The sequence below is a fragment of the Amphibalanus amphitrite genome, unplaced genomic scaffold (assembly GCF_019059575.1).
Source record: "Amphibalanus amphitrite isolate SeventyFive unplaced genomic scaffold, NRLGWU_Aamphi_draft 001152F_arrow, whole genome shotgun sequence".
Classification (NCBI taxonomy): domain Eukaryota; kingdom Metazoa; phylum Arthropoda; class Thecostraca; order Balanomorpha; family Balanidae; genus Amphibalanus; species Amphibalanus amphitrite.
In genome coordinates, this window is record NW_024882646.1 from 128,389 (window position 1) to 141,379 (window position 12,991).

Genomic DNA, 12,991 nt, shown 5'->3' on the forward strand with positions numbered 1-12,991 from the left:
CGAAAGCCTGATGACGTCATCAGATTCCCGTAATGGTTAAGAGATAGGGACCACGCTGGTCCCACCCTGCAAGTAAAGGGAAGAAATTTCTTGAACACCATAAAGCTGCGGGGGTTGCGACCAGGATAAATGGTGGTTTCTGAGCCTGGCCGCAAACTTGGCTATCACAACTCAAAACTAATGTTAAGGTGGGAGGGTCCCTTTAACGTGATGCCTTGCTTACCCTTTAGCTGCACTTGACTTAATGTTAAGCCCAATAGAAACACCTGTACAGTTTCAACAGGTGTACAGGTTTTGTATAGGTGAGTTGAACAGGTGAGTTGGTTGTTGTTTTTGTTAGAAGGCTGCAAGCTTACTGGCGTTAGCTTCTCATTGGGTCTGTTCCCGTCGCTCCTCCCAAAAAATCTCGGATGAGGTTGGATGAGCTTGGAGGAGAGCCGTTTCAGAGGAGCCACGGGAACATTTTCGCGAGGAAATCAGCTGTTTGCGGGCTGTAACGGTCGGCGATTTATGGCGCGCAAACATAAATTAAGATATTATAATCGCTTTCTAATAAAATAACCTTAGATTAATATCAATCTCATTTATAAACAATTCAAATTTGTATTACGTGCGCCAAATATGTCTACGCAAGAGCCTCCTCCAAAAAACCAACTTTCGTTTGGGATGAGGGAGGAGGCAAATAGTGGTGGTGAGATGTGAAATCAAGATGAGCTTGGAGGAGCTTGGAGGAGCGACGGGAACGATTTTTTGAAACGAGAGGAGGTTAGAGGAGCTTGGAGGAGGTTAGAGGAGCGACGGGAACAAACCCATTGGCCAAATTCTGGTGGTCCAAGTGGCTTACCAATCTCAATGAGAGGCTGAGAAATTGAAATGCCAGCAAAGGACTTCTCTGATTGAAAAACTGGCAGCATGCTGTTCAAAAAAGAAGACTGAGTCCAAACAGCAAACAGTGCTACCTACCATTACCATTGACTTAGGAGGCTAGCCAGATTTTCTGCAAGTAAGCATTGATAAGGCAGCTTGGAGTGGAATAGTGTAATGTCTCATTGAAGCATGTAACTTGTAAGTGATAGTTTGTTAATTTGAATTTTGAGCATTTTTGGCAGCATCAGGTAAATTAAAATGGAGATACCTTACCTTACCTTAATGGTTCCTTACCTTACCTTAATGGAGATACCTTACCTTACCAGGAGATGGTTAACTCTTAAGTCAACTTAACATACTCACACGTGGGGGTCAAGCTGAAGCAGTGAATGAAGTCCTACTTGCCCTGAAACTAAGTCTCAAGTCAAGGACTTCAATACAAAAAATACAAGAACTTATTTAAATGGCTTGCTGGAAGCTGATTAATGATACATTTGTACCTGGTTCTCCCTCCTGATTTTGCCTCATCCTCTATAGTCATTTTTGTGTGCAAAGTTTTAACTTTTATCTAATAATTATGATAATTGCATTGCCTGATTGTGGTGCTAGTGTTGTCCAAATACATTGGCCATGCTCTTCATATTCCAAATACTAATTTATTGATCAAACTTGGAAGTGAGAAGCTGGGGTCAACACTGGTGCGTTCGGCTACGAGCCGGCCGGAGACGTCGGTGGCGGCCATAATAGTGGCGGCCGACATACCTACGTCAAAGCCGGCCGGAGACGTCAAAGTCGGCCCAGAGCCTGCCGAAACCGTCACGGAGCCGGCCGGAGCCATCAGTGATCAGGGCCTTTTACTCGAATTAGATGAAGGTGAAACACTAATCCAGCGCGGGGATGTCTAAAATTTTCACGGCTCCGCATCCTTACTGTAGACGTTTTGATGTGCCGCTCGATCATATCGAACATTCGCGATCAATCTGGATTGTCATGGTGATAACCGTTTCGGTGCTGGTGCCTTTGATTCGTTCACGACTCTCGCTCGCCAGTGAGCGGTCTATTTTGGACAGTGGCCTGCAATTTGAGCCTTTTCCTATCTTTACATGTTGACGGTGCTATTTGAAAATCTCCTGGTTATCTCGATTCCTGCATAGTGACACTAGATTCCTGCAAAGTGACACTAAAGCTGACACTGAATCCTTTTCAGACACAACTGGGCAGCATGGTGACCTTTGAGTCAGGCGACATCACAGAGGAGGAGGCTGCCCTCTATGACCGGCAGATCCGACTCTGGGGACTGGATGCCCAAAAACGGTGAGGCAATCTGTACCTGCAGTGCATCACAGAATCTGAGTGTGGGTGTTCATGTGCATCCATGTTTCATACACACTGTCTTAGTATTATACTGCATCAGGTATCAAATCGCAATGTTTTTCTCCGTTTGCAATTCTTCCTTTGCCGGTATGAATTTAAACGACAGTACATTTCAGTACATCCCTTCCCTAGGTCTAGTGTCACACCGAGCCGAAATTTGTTATGCATCTTCAGTCACGCACTATACAGGGTGATTTTTTTTAACTGTTAAAAAGTAAACGCCAATGGTGGTCCCTAAATCGAAAAATCGTGTGCAAAAAAGTAATGCACGTGATAGATAAATCTGGGACATTTTGTATGATGTCATGACTAGGGTTACCCGCGTGCTCCGCAACGCGAAGGGGGGATTTTTTGACCCGTGGGTATTGGGTTGGTCTGTGTCGATTTGGTTGGTAGATATCCATTTCGTTCGATTGCTTTTTGACGGCCAAGCATTTTGTAAGAAAACAAAAAGATACATCGCATCGAGGTGCCCGTGTCGTATTGTCATGCGTTCTACTTTAGAATGATTCGAAAACTGGCGTGAAGTCTTTTGAGGGCCATCGATGAATTTCGCTAAAAATGACAATGTAATGGTTTAGAACATTTACATTTTTAAGAATACTGTTGCCCGTCATGCAAAAATGAAGAGTGAATATTGGACAGAATTGAATGCTCTTTCCAACGGTGCTATTTTTAATTGCCAGAGATATCAGATCATGGAGCAAAACCCGTGTGATTTATAAAGTGACACAAAATTGACAAACACCATTTTCTCCCGCGATTTGTACCACCTTGATTTGGATCAATCAGCTTTTCACAATTTTTATATCAGAGGCGGTACATTTCTCTTGCCAACAGGCGTTGTTCCAACTCGCTCCGTTTAACGGTCACCTAAAAATAAAATCAATTCCAAAATCCGTCCAAAACGTCAATTTTTCAAATAAAAGTGCCCTCTCCGGTGCACGTGGCGCGTGCTATCCTCTGCATTGCACACCATTCAATAGCCCGTTCAATTCTGTACACGATGCTGTTTTCCCCGTGCCGGTCGGACCCCTGGTCACCAAGATATTGCACGGGAACTGGACCCGTGTCGGCCAAAATTAGCCGTTTTCGCCCGATTTCGCACGCCGATTTATACATGTAAAGTCTATGACGCGAATTTGCACTTTTTGAGCACGCGCCACGCGCTCCCTATCAATCCGATCGAGCTGAGACCCCTCAAAGGCACGTCGCGCATCCTTGATCTGTAAGTTGTGCAAATTTCACCGCGCTAGGTGCAACGGTCTGGCCTGTAGTCCACGCAAAGCACGACCAAGTCGGGACCTCGGTAACGGACAGACGCACCCTCCTCAAATAGTAATATAGACAAGCGGCTGCGCCACTTGCTTTGCTGCGTGGTAGGAAAAATTGCGGCACCAGCCAATTTGCTTTCGAATGGTGTTCGTTTCAAGTCGATGTGTCGTCTAAAAGCATAGATATGGACGGAAATGTGAACGGAATTAAAAAAAAAGAACTGTTCTGAGGGCTTTGTTGGATGAAATTTGGCTGATATGGGGTCAAGACGGGTCAAAGGGGTCAGCCCCGGTCAATTTGGGTCAGGCAAGGTCACAAAGGTCACCTCTCGTCCGATGGAATCAGCCCGGGCCACTGTTCTACTTTTGCCTCCACCACTACCCCTATCCCTACCCCTATCCCTACCACTACCCCTACCACTACCCCTACCACTACCCCTACCCCTACCCCTACCACTACATCTACCTCTACCCCTACCACTACTACTACCCATACTCCTACCCCTACCACTACCCCTACCACTACCCCTACCACTACCCCTACTACTACCCCTACTACTACCCCTACTACTACCCCTACCACTACTACTACTACCCCTACTACTACCCCTACCACTACCACTACCCCTACCACTACCACTACCCCTACCACTACCCCTACCCCTACCCCTACTACTACCCCTACCACCACCACTACCCCTACCCCTACCCCTACCACTACCACTACCCTACCTCTACCACTACCCCTACCACTACCCCTACCCCTACCCCTACCCCTACCCCTACCAACACCGCTGGGTCATGTCAGGTCACAGAATAATTGGATCCAATCAGTACTAAAATATTAGACTTAAAGTGTTCCCAGCCCTGTTCCTATTCGTGCAATTCCATTACCCTTAATCGAATTTGTCGGAAATGGCGCTTTGTGGCAAACGTGGCGCATTGCGGCAAACGCGGCGCATCTGAACCTGTTGGTTGAGCATGCATCCTGGCACCAAATTGTACCCACATCGGACCATATTTGACAAAACTGTGCGATTTGCGGCAAAAATGACGCCCTCAGATAATTGTGACGCATTGCGGCAAACGCGGTGCATTTGTAAACTCGTATCACAAATTGTTCCCATTGAACGAAAATCAACACATTCTCTCGCCACTTTTTATTCAAATTAAAACTTGCCCCTCCGCCAATGCGAGGCACCCGCCACCGATCGGCATGCATTTAGTCCACAAAGTTTGTCGACCCCGGCTCTCAATGAAGATATACGAACCGATGAAAATTTCATTGGCGTTCTTCCAGCGCGCCCCACGCGCGAACCGTGCACCCCAGCGAGTCGGAACCTAGAAATGGCGCTGACCCGTTCTGTCACCTAGAAGGTGTGCAAATTTCAACTTCCTACGACTTACCGTCTGCCCTGTAGGCGAGGTTAATTGAACCCACTACACGATGTGCGGACACACAGACTCACAGACTCACAGACGGATTCTGTTTGAATAGTAAGATAGATTTGTCCCTTTTAACCGAAGGCCTCGGCCCCAATGGAGCCTGAAAATGTCCCACCAATCGGGCACGCATGGTCCACCGCCGTTCAGTAAGGAACGACACAAAACGATGATTTTGAAGCATTGAGGCAGTTCGAAGCATACGATCATCGAGGAGTTACCCCAGAAAGACGTTAAATAATGCACGAACAAGCCTGTAGTCATAAATAACCTTCAAACGGTCCATCTGGCGTATGTGCAGTCTCTGAAGAATCATTCTTCGGGGAGAAACAAAAACAGCGAATCAGACACCACCAGGGCCGCCAGTACCAAAATCCTCGACCTGCACTTTCTAGACTTCTAGTTTTTAGATCCAGGTATGGCAGATATAACAAGAAAACAGTGGAAATACCTGGCAGAGCTAAAAATGGGTGATAGGAGTCTTTTCAGTCCGCCTAAAGGGTCTAGGAGTCCACGGTGCTGTTCAACACGTGCTCAGGCGGGCTGATTCGTGTCGGTGAAAGAGGGGGTAGCTTCAAGCACAAGTAAAATACACGATGGACGTTCCTTCACATCGTGTCTGCATGAAATCACATGTCCCAGAATGCTCGTCATGCTGCCTGCTGGTATATAATTTTGCAATATATATTTGCATTTTAACGCTACTAAACCTCATTACTTTTTAACAAGTAAAAAAAATCACCCTGTATTTTCAGTGTCTATATACCGCCATCCCATCTGTGGCCCAGCTCTGCCGGCTGACTTCGATCGCCACCGGTCCTTCCCGACTCCCCCTACTCTCGCTGTGACTCTCCCGCCCTCCAACAGGCTGCGGTCCGCGCGCGTCCTGCTGATACACATGGGCGGCCTCGGAGCGGAGGTGGCCAAAAACCTGATCCTGGCCGGCGTCAAGTCGCTCACCATGCTCGACCCGAACCCGGTGACGTCTTCCGAGGCCAGCTGCCAGTTCTTTGTGCCTGCCGGACAGATCGGAGCCAACGTGAGTTGTTCTGTGCCCAGCTGGAGACAGGGATTACTCCCCTTCTAGTGCGCTGCTTTCAAACTTTTTTTGGGGGGGCTGTGTGATGTGGCAAATCACTTAAGTTTTTTTGTGATTTAGTTTTTTTTTTGCAATCGATGTGTCTGTTACGGTACAGGTACATACATGGGTCCTACTTCTTTGACCTGGAATGTTCCCTATAATCATATATGTCCCTCAATGTTATGTCCCACAATGGACTTCCCATAAGCCATTCTGCCCTGCACCCATGCCATGTGTCGACGTCCGTCGTTCCCTCTGCCCATGTAGCTCGTGACTGTTAGCTGACGTAACTCGTGGGCTACCTCTTCCCTGTAACTACGTAACTCGTGAACTGCCGACTCGTGACCTGCCAACTCGTGACCTGGTGACTCGTTCGCTCCGTGACCTGCTCCCTGTGCCCACGTAACTCGTTTGTCCCCCATATGACCGGCAGCGGGCCGAGGTCTCGGTGGAGCGCGCCCAGCGTCTGAACCCGATGGTCTCCGTCACGGCCGAGAAGACTCCCAGCACCGAGCTCACCGAGGAACAGGTGGCGCGGTACGATGTGCTCGTCGCCACCGGCTGCCCCGACTCGGAGCTGACGCGGCTGAACGCGCTCTGCCGGCGACGCGGCGTCCTCTTTCTGGCCGGAGACGTGTACGGCTTCTACGGGTTCATGTTCGCCGACCTGGGGCGCCATGAGTTTGCCGAGTGAGTGCCCTGGGGGTGCGCCTACTCGGACGTTGCTGCCGACGGCGTAGTGCAATGGTTGCAGTTTGACGAATCAGTTACACTGCTGTGCTTTCCTCTAAGTGGAAGGGATTGCGTGGTCGGTGACGACTCTTTTTTCTGTGGATGTGTCGCTTTCCAAGCTACTGAACAGCTGGCACTGTGTTCCCGTTTGCCAGGCTTCTGAAATGTTCCAACCGCCACTTGCAGTGTGCTGCCCCCGTTCCCATCTGCTGCGCTGCTGACTCCCTATTCCCCCTCCCAGAGAGGTGCCCGTGCTGGCCCGGCCGGGTGGCGAGCCAGCGCAGAAGCGACCCCGCACCGAGCAGCCCGAGAGCCGTACGGTGAAACGCACACTGCAGTTCACCCCGCTAGAGGACGCTCTCGGCGTCGACTGGAACGCAGAGGACCGACGCAAAACGCTCAGGAGGACGTCGGACGTCTACTTCATAATGCGTGGTGAGTATGAATACGCAGTTCGCATTCGACGGAATTTTGAGGCTGGAACCGGAATCGCAGCTAACCTCATTTTTTCATCAGTATTTTTTGTTGTTGTAAAACATACCTAATTGGCGATAAAAGTTGTGGTCATTTCGTAGAGGTACAGCAGCCTGATTATTTGTATTGACTCGTTCATTTTTTGCCTTTAAAGAAACATTTTCTTTGCACTCACATTCTGAACGAACTCTGTGTCAAACATGCAGCATTTGATTCCGAAGCAACGTCCGCTTCTAAAGTAGCTAGATATGCATATGAGCGTGCTCACAACACGGGCACATACAGGTCGTCATTGAGTGTATGCAGCTATGCACTCTGCAGATCAGTTCTAGTTGAACCGTGCCAGTCTGCTCGCGGATCAAGGCGCAATGGCATATTTACAGCGGGTGTGCACACTCCGCGACACATAGCATTTGAATGCATTGAGTCAGAAGCGTGAGGGCAGCACAATCAACCAACGGTCGCGGGCTGGTATCTACCGTCCGGGCTGTTGGGTTAGAGTGGACTCTAAACACGCCTGTCAGATGTTTCGTTGGCGCTACTGTCTCACCCCGTGGTGGTAACTCAGGGGAGCCATATCAAGAGGCCTTGTCCCGGACCCGTGTATCGGCTATAACACACCTCGACCCAGTCGTCCGCAATGAAAGTCCCAGGCTGTTTTCGCCCTACATAACTTAAACTTTATTACGAGCGAGCGAGCGCAGCGAGCGAAGCGAGTCTTTTCAATATAACGGAAAAATCTCAGTATGAGCGGCCCGGCCCGGCCCGGCCCGGCCTGTAACGCTTTTGAGAGGCTTATATCTCAGCAACCGCTGGACCGATTGGCCTGCGGTCTTTTTTGTTGGGTAGCCCCATCCCTTCTACCCCGTAATTGACTACTTTTGATACATCTCAGTGACGGTCGTGGCACGTGCCACGTGAAAAGTCAAGGGTGTTCAAGCTGTTTTGCAAAAGTAGTGATTTTGAGAGGCCCATATCTCAGCAGCCGCTTGAGCGATTGTCTTGCGGTAATTTTTATAGGGTAGCTGCATCCCTTCTACCAAAAATAGGATACTCTCGATGCATGTGGGTCACCCCCAGTGCACGTGCAAAATACAACAATAAGAGGTGCCAAATTTGTTCTCATTTCAGTAACTCGGTAATTACTGGGGCGATTTCGCTGAAACTTGGCATACAGGTAGGCACCCACCAGGCAATGCATTCCCATGTGTTGCGGTTAGGGTGCTACTGCACGTGCGCACGTGCAGGGGGCGTTTCCAGATCTCGAGAACGGCTGGGCCGATTGCGCTCAAATTTGGTATACGGTTGGGGACCAGTTAGTAGGGTGCCGTGCAAAAGTCATTTTGGACCCCGTTTGCACGTGCGCACGTGCAGAATGCCGCTTCCAGATCTCAGGAACGGCTGGGCCGATTGCGTTCAAATTTGGCACACCGCTAGCGACCGGTTAGAAGGGTGCTTTGCACAAGCCTGTTGGAAGTACCCTCTCGTCCTTCCGCACGTGCAGGGCTCACTATCTCGCTCGCTCGTTCTTCGCCCAAAAGGCGTTTTACTGGTCAATATAACGGAAAAATCTCAGTATGAGCGGCCCGGCCCGGCCCGGCCCGGCCTGTAACGCTTTTGAGAGGCTTATATCTCAGCAACCGCTGGACCGAATGGCCTGCGGTCTTTTTTGCTGGTTAGCCCCATCCCTTCTACCTCGTAATTGACTACTTTTGATACATCTCAGTGACCGCCGTGGTACGTGCCACGTGAAAAGTCAAGGGTGTTCAAGCAGTTTTGCAAAAGTAATGATTTTGAGAGGCCCATATCTCAGCAGCGGCTTGAGCGATTGTCTTGCGGTCATTTTTATAGGGTAGCTGCATCCCTTCTACCAAAGGTCGGATACTCTTCATCTATGTGAGTGACCCCCACTGCACGTGCAAAATACAACAATAAGAGGTGCCAAATTTGTTCCCATTTCAGTAACTCGGTAATTACTGGGGCGATTTCGCTGAAACTTGGCATACAGGTAGGCACCCACCAGGCAATGCATTCCCATGTGCTGCGGTTAGGGTGCTACTGCACGTGCGCACGTGCAGGGGGCGTTTCCAGATCTCGAGAACGGCTGGGCCGATTGCGCTCAAATTTGGTACACGGTGGGGGACCGGTTAGTAGGGTGCCGTGCAAAACTCATTTTGGACCCCGTTTGCACGTGCGCACATGCAGAATGCCGCTTCCAGATCTCAGGAACGGCTGGGCCGATTGCGTTCAAATTTGGTACACCGCTAGCGACCTGTTAGAAGGGTGCTTTGCACAAGCCCGTTGGAAGTACCCTCTCGCCCTTCTGCACGTGCAGGGCTCACTATCTCGCTCGCTCGTTCTTCGCCCAAAAGGCGTTTTACTGGTTCCTAAATATCTGTGGGCACTGGGCATTGCCTTTTCTTTGATTTATCGACGATCGATGGATGTTGATGTGCTGTAGAAGCTAACAGCTTAGCAATAATTTGATGACCATTATCATTGCGATACATTTTTGAATTGTACTATTGAAAGTAGTTAATGACCAATATCATGCTTTGATATTACTGTTTTGCGTATCCGACCTATGGTTTAGAATGCACACGCAATACACTTTCCTACTTATTATTCAAACCTACAGAACAGCATATTTCTTTTCAGCCCACAGGCATCCCCATTTACGAAGCTGAATACATGCTGCCACCAACCAACACTTATAAATGCCCGCCGATGACCTCTGAGGTCCGGCTAAAATCACAAGCCATTATCATTATCACTACCAACACTTATTTCACCATGTCATTACACGTCGCTACCTATGTGATGCACAATTGACAAAGTCGTTGTGCATGCCTGCGTTTGATAATTGCTAAACCGTTATAGTAAAAATGCCCAATAAGGCCTAATTCACCATAGCGGCCTGACGTCTAGGCCTGGCAGGTGCCCCCTGTGACCCTTAGCTGACCCAATATGACCCCCAGCTAACCCAGTACGACCCATAGCTGACCCAGTGTGACCCCCAGCTGACCCGACGTGACCCCCAGCTGACCCGGCGTGACCCGCAGCTGACCCGGCGTGACCCGCAGCTGACCCATTGCGATCCCTAGCTGACCCAATATGAGCCCCAGCTGACCCATTATGACCCCCAGCTGACCCAGTGTGACCCCCAGCTGACCCATTGCGACCCCCACCTGACCCGACGTTGTCCGCCAGTGTTGCAGGCGTTCCGCGCCGAGGAGGGACGGAGACCACTGGCGACCTCTGCTGACACGGACGCCGCGCGGCTCTTAGCTCTGCGCGACTCGCTGAAGGGCCTGCCGACCGACAAAGTTGGAGATGCGTTCACCAGGTGAGTAGAGCTGTCTGGGACGGCTGCCTCACCCGACCGCCGCGACCCGCCCCGCTACGTAAGGGATACGGCAGTTCCTTGTGATGCAGGCCGGCAGATATGCATCTCATCGACGAAACTGCCGAGTGTTCTGTCAACAGTAACGCACGCGTGCACTTCGTCCTGCGGACACCACGCCGCACATATTGCTTGTGGCACAGAATGAGGGCAGTTCAATCCCCTCGACTGGATGATGAGGTATATACAGCGTAAATGTGTGACCGTACGGCCGAAATATTTGGACCCTTTGACCCTGTCCGAAGCCAGGCCACATATCCACCACCGAGGCATGGCCTGTCAGACGGCTCAGGGAATCAGGTCAGCTGTCGATAGGATTCGATACCGCAGCTACCACTGCTGCTGTGGCTGCAGCCTGCAGGTGTTGATGTGGTATAGTTGAGGTCACGCCTGTGGGTCGACTCCTGAGGCCAACTCCCGCCCGGTGCCCAGGCGACTAGGTAACTAAGGACTGTCCCGGCGCCTAGCCTGGAGCACCAGTGACTTGATCACCTGTCTCCGCGTCCAATCGAACTCGCGTATGTCGCCGAGGTAGCCAGTGCGATCGTTCCGTGTCGCCGCGTGGTAATGGGATGCGCATTCGTTGGGTGGTGTGTGGAGGTGACGGGCGATCGGGTCAGGCCGGCCGCCCGCCGGGGTGAATGGCCCTCCGCTGTGACCCGTCGCCACGTGGCCACGAGCGGGTGCGCAGGTGTCTGTGCCCTGTCGGCGAGGGACGCGTCCCCTGCCGGCCGACTGGCGCGGCGGCGGTGACCTGGCGCCCGGGTGCCCTGTCCGCGCGGGCGGCGAGGTAGCACCTCTCGACTCGGCCTGGCTCGCGCACCGGCTGGGCCGCCTGTTCCGGCCACTGGGCGCCTCTGGTGCCCTCTGAGAAGCCACCCGATGCTTTTTTTAGCGTGCCGGTGTGGCCTGGATGTAGCGGGATAAAAAAGGCTCGTCCTGGTTTCAGATAACATCAAAATAGGCCTCAGCCAGGATTAAAAATAGAGCAACGGTAAACCCTGAACATTGGTGATAAACTAGCTAGAATGGAGCTCATTTCAGGATTATCTTTTTATATAAACGAATGTTTTGTCTGGCATGCTGACGATCGGTTGACTTGTATGTAGTTATGACGATTGACAGTGGAATATTACCGAAAAAGAGCGAAATGTCATGCACGCACACTGCACAGTCTTGAAACTTATTAATGTCATTTAAATGGAAGGCAAACATTGTGCGTTGCAATCGTGAGGGATTATGCTAATTGAGTGTTGCGTAGGTCTTGTTGATATATTGTTCCCACGATTAATGCCTTTGAGCCCTTTCCTAGCTAGCCAGTAGACAGTGCTGTATTAATGCTAATCCTAATATTTACATACAACGTGGCATCATTTTATGGGGTCCATCTTTCATGATACTCAACCTCTGGATCGCTGCCCATCGCTCAGCGTAAGGTCAGCTGATTAGGAAAACACGAAATTGACAGAGTTCGCGGCGCTACGGGTCCGTCCCATTCGATGATGTAATGGACTGGTGACCCTGACAGAACTTCTGGCTCTCAGCCCTCTGTCCAATAAAAAATATGGCAATAGAGACATCATTTTCTTGGAAAAACTATTGTGATGCAGTATTGTACTCTTGTAAATTTACATGGGAAACGTCGCTAATTTACAATGTAAATCACTCGTGGGTCTCAGATAACCTTTCTTTTTCACGAAATACCAATTTGTCGGTACCAGGGACGAATGTGCTCCATTTGTCGCTTTCAGAATGCTGACAAATGACAAAGTTGCGGTCAAACTGGTCGGTTCTGGCTCCGGCAGCACTGGTTTTAGGCTGCTGACTGGTTGTATGTACCAGCACTTCTTAAACTCTGTATAGGTATTGGAAGTATAGAGGCCAATGATAGTGATGCGTGTTATTTCCAAATTGGCTCATTGTTTTTAAAGCTTTGGTTGGATCGTTGGATAAATGCTGCAAATATCGAATAAGTTGAAAATTTATTGCTCATGGACGGTGGGAGGGGGGAGGGAGGGGGTACAGTGGCGGCAGCTCACAAGTCACAATGCTGGGAGATAACATTGTTTGGGCGTCAATGTGACAGCAGCTTTGTTGGGACCTGACAGCGGCGCCGCCTTCCATGGCGTAAAAATGAATCGACTGTCGACACTACCTTGCACAAACAATTTTGTTGTTAGCGTATTGTAAAAACTGCCAGAACAACAGTGCCAAGTTCTTGCCGAATCAGTATGATTTCGTCTAGCTATTCCGTTCATCGTCATCAAGAGAGATGTTACCCTCTATGTGCAGATGAACGCTAACATAGGTACATATGTATGTAGCTTGTTGGCGTCATAATCC

At 50.0% G+C, this 12,991-nt stretch overlaps 1 protein-coding gene across 7 annotated transcripts in view; it reads left to right on the forward strand.

Annotated features, from left to right (window-relative positions):
• Positions 1 to 12,991, forward strand: part of LOC122370634 (SUMO-activating enzyme subunit 1-like) — a 31,271-nt gene that overhangs the window by 819 nt on the left and 17,461 nt on the right. For 3 of the 7 annotated variants that reach the window (XM_043346394.1, XM_043346392.1, XM_043346393.1), the window contains exons 2-6: positions 2,075 to 2,181; positions 5,826 to 5,997; positions 6,473 to 6,729; positions 7,013 to 7,206; positions 10,456 to 10,591. In XM_043346394.1, the coding sequence (XP_043202329.1) occupies positions 2,090 to 2,181; positions 5,826 to 5,997; positions 6,473 to 6,729; positions 7,013 to 7,206; positions 10,456 to 10,591 (851 nt within the window). In that variant the 5' untranslated portion in view covers positions 2,075 to 2,089. Of the gene's footprint in view, positions 1 to 228; positions 1,741 to 2,074; positions 2,182 to 5,825; positions 5,998 to 6,472; positions 6,730 to 7,012; positions 7,207 to 10,455; positions 10,592 to 12,991 lie in introns of those variants that run through there. The other 4 variants (XM_043346390.1, XM_043346388.1, XM_043346391.1 and 1 more) reach the window with 4 other exon arrangements.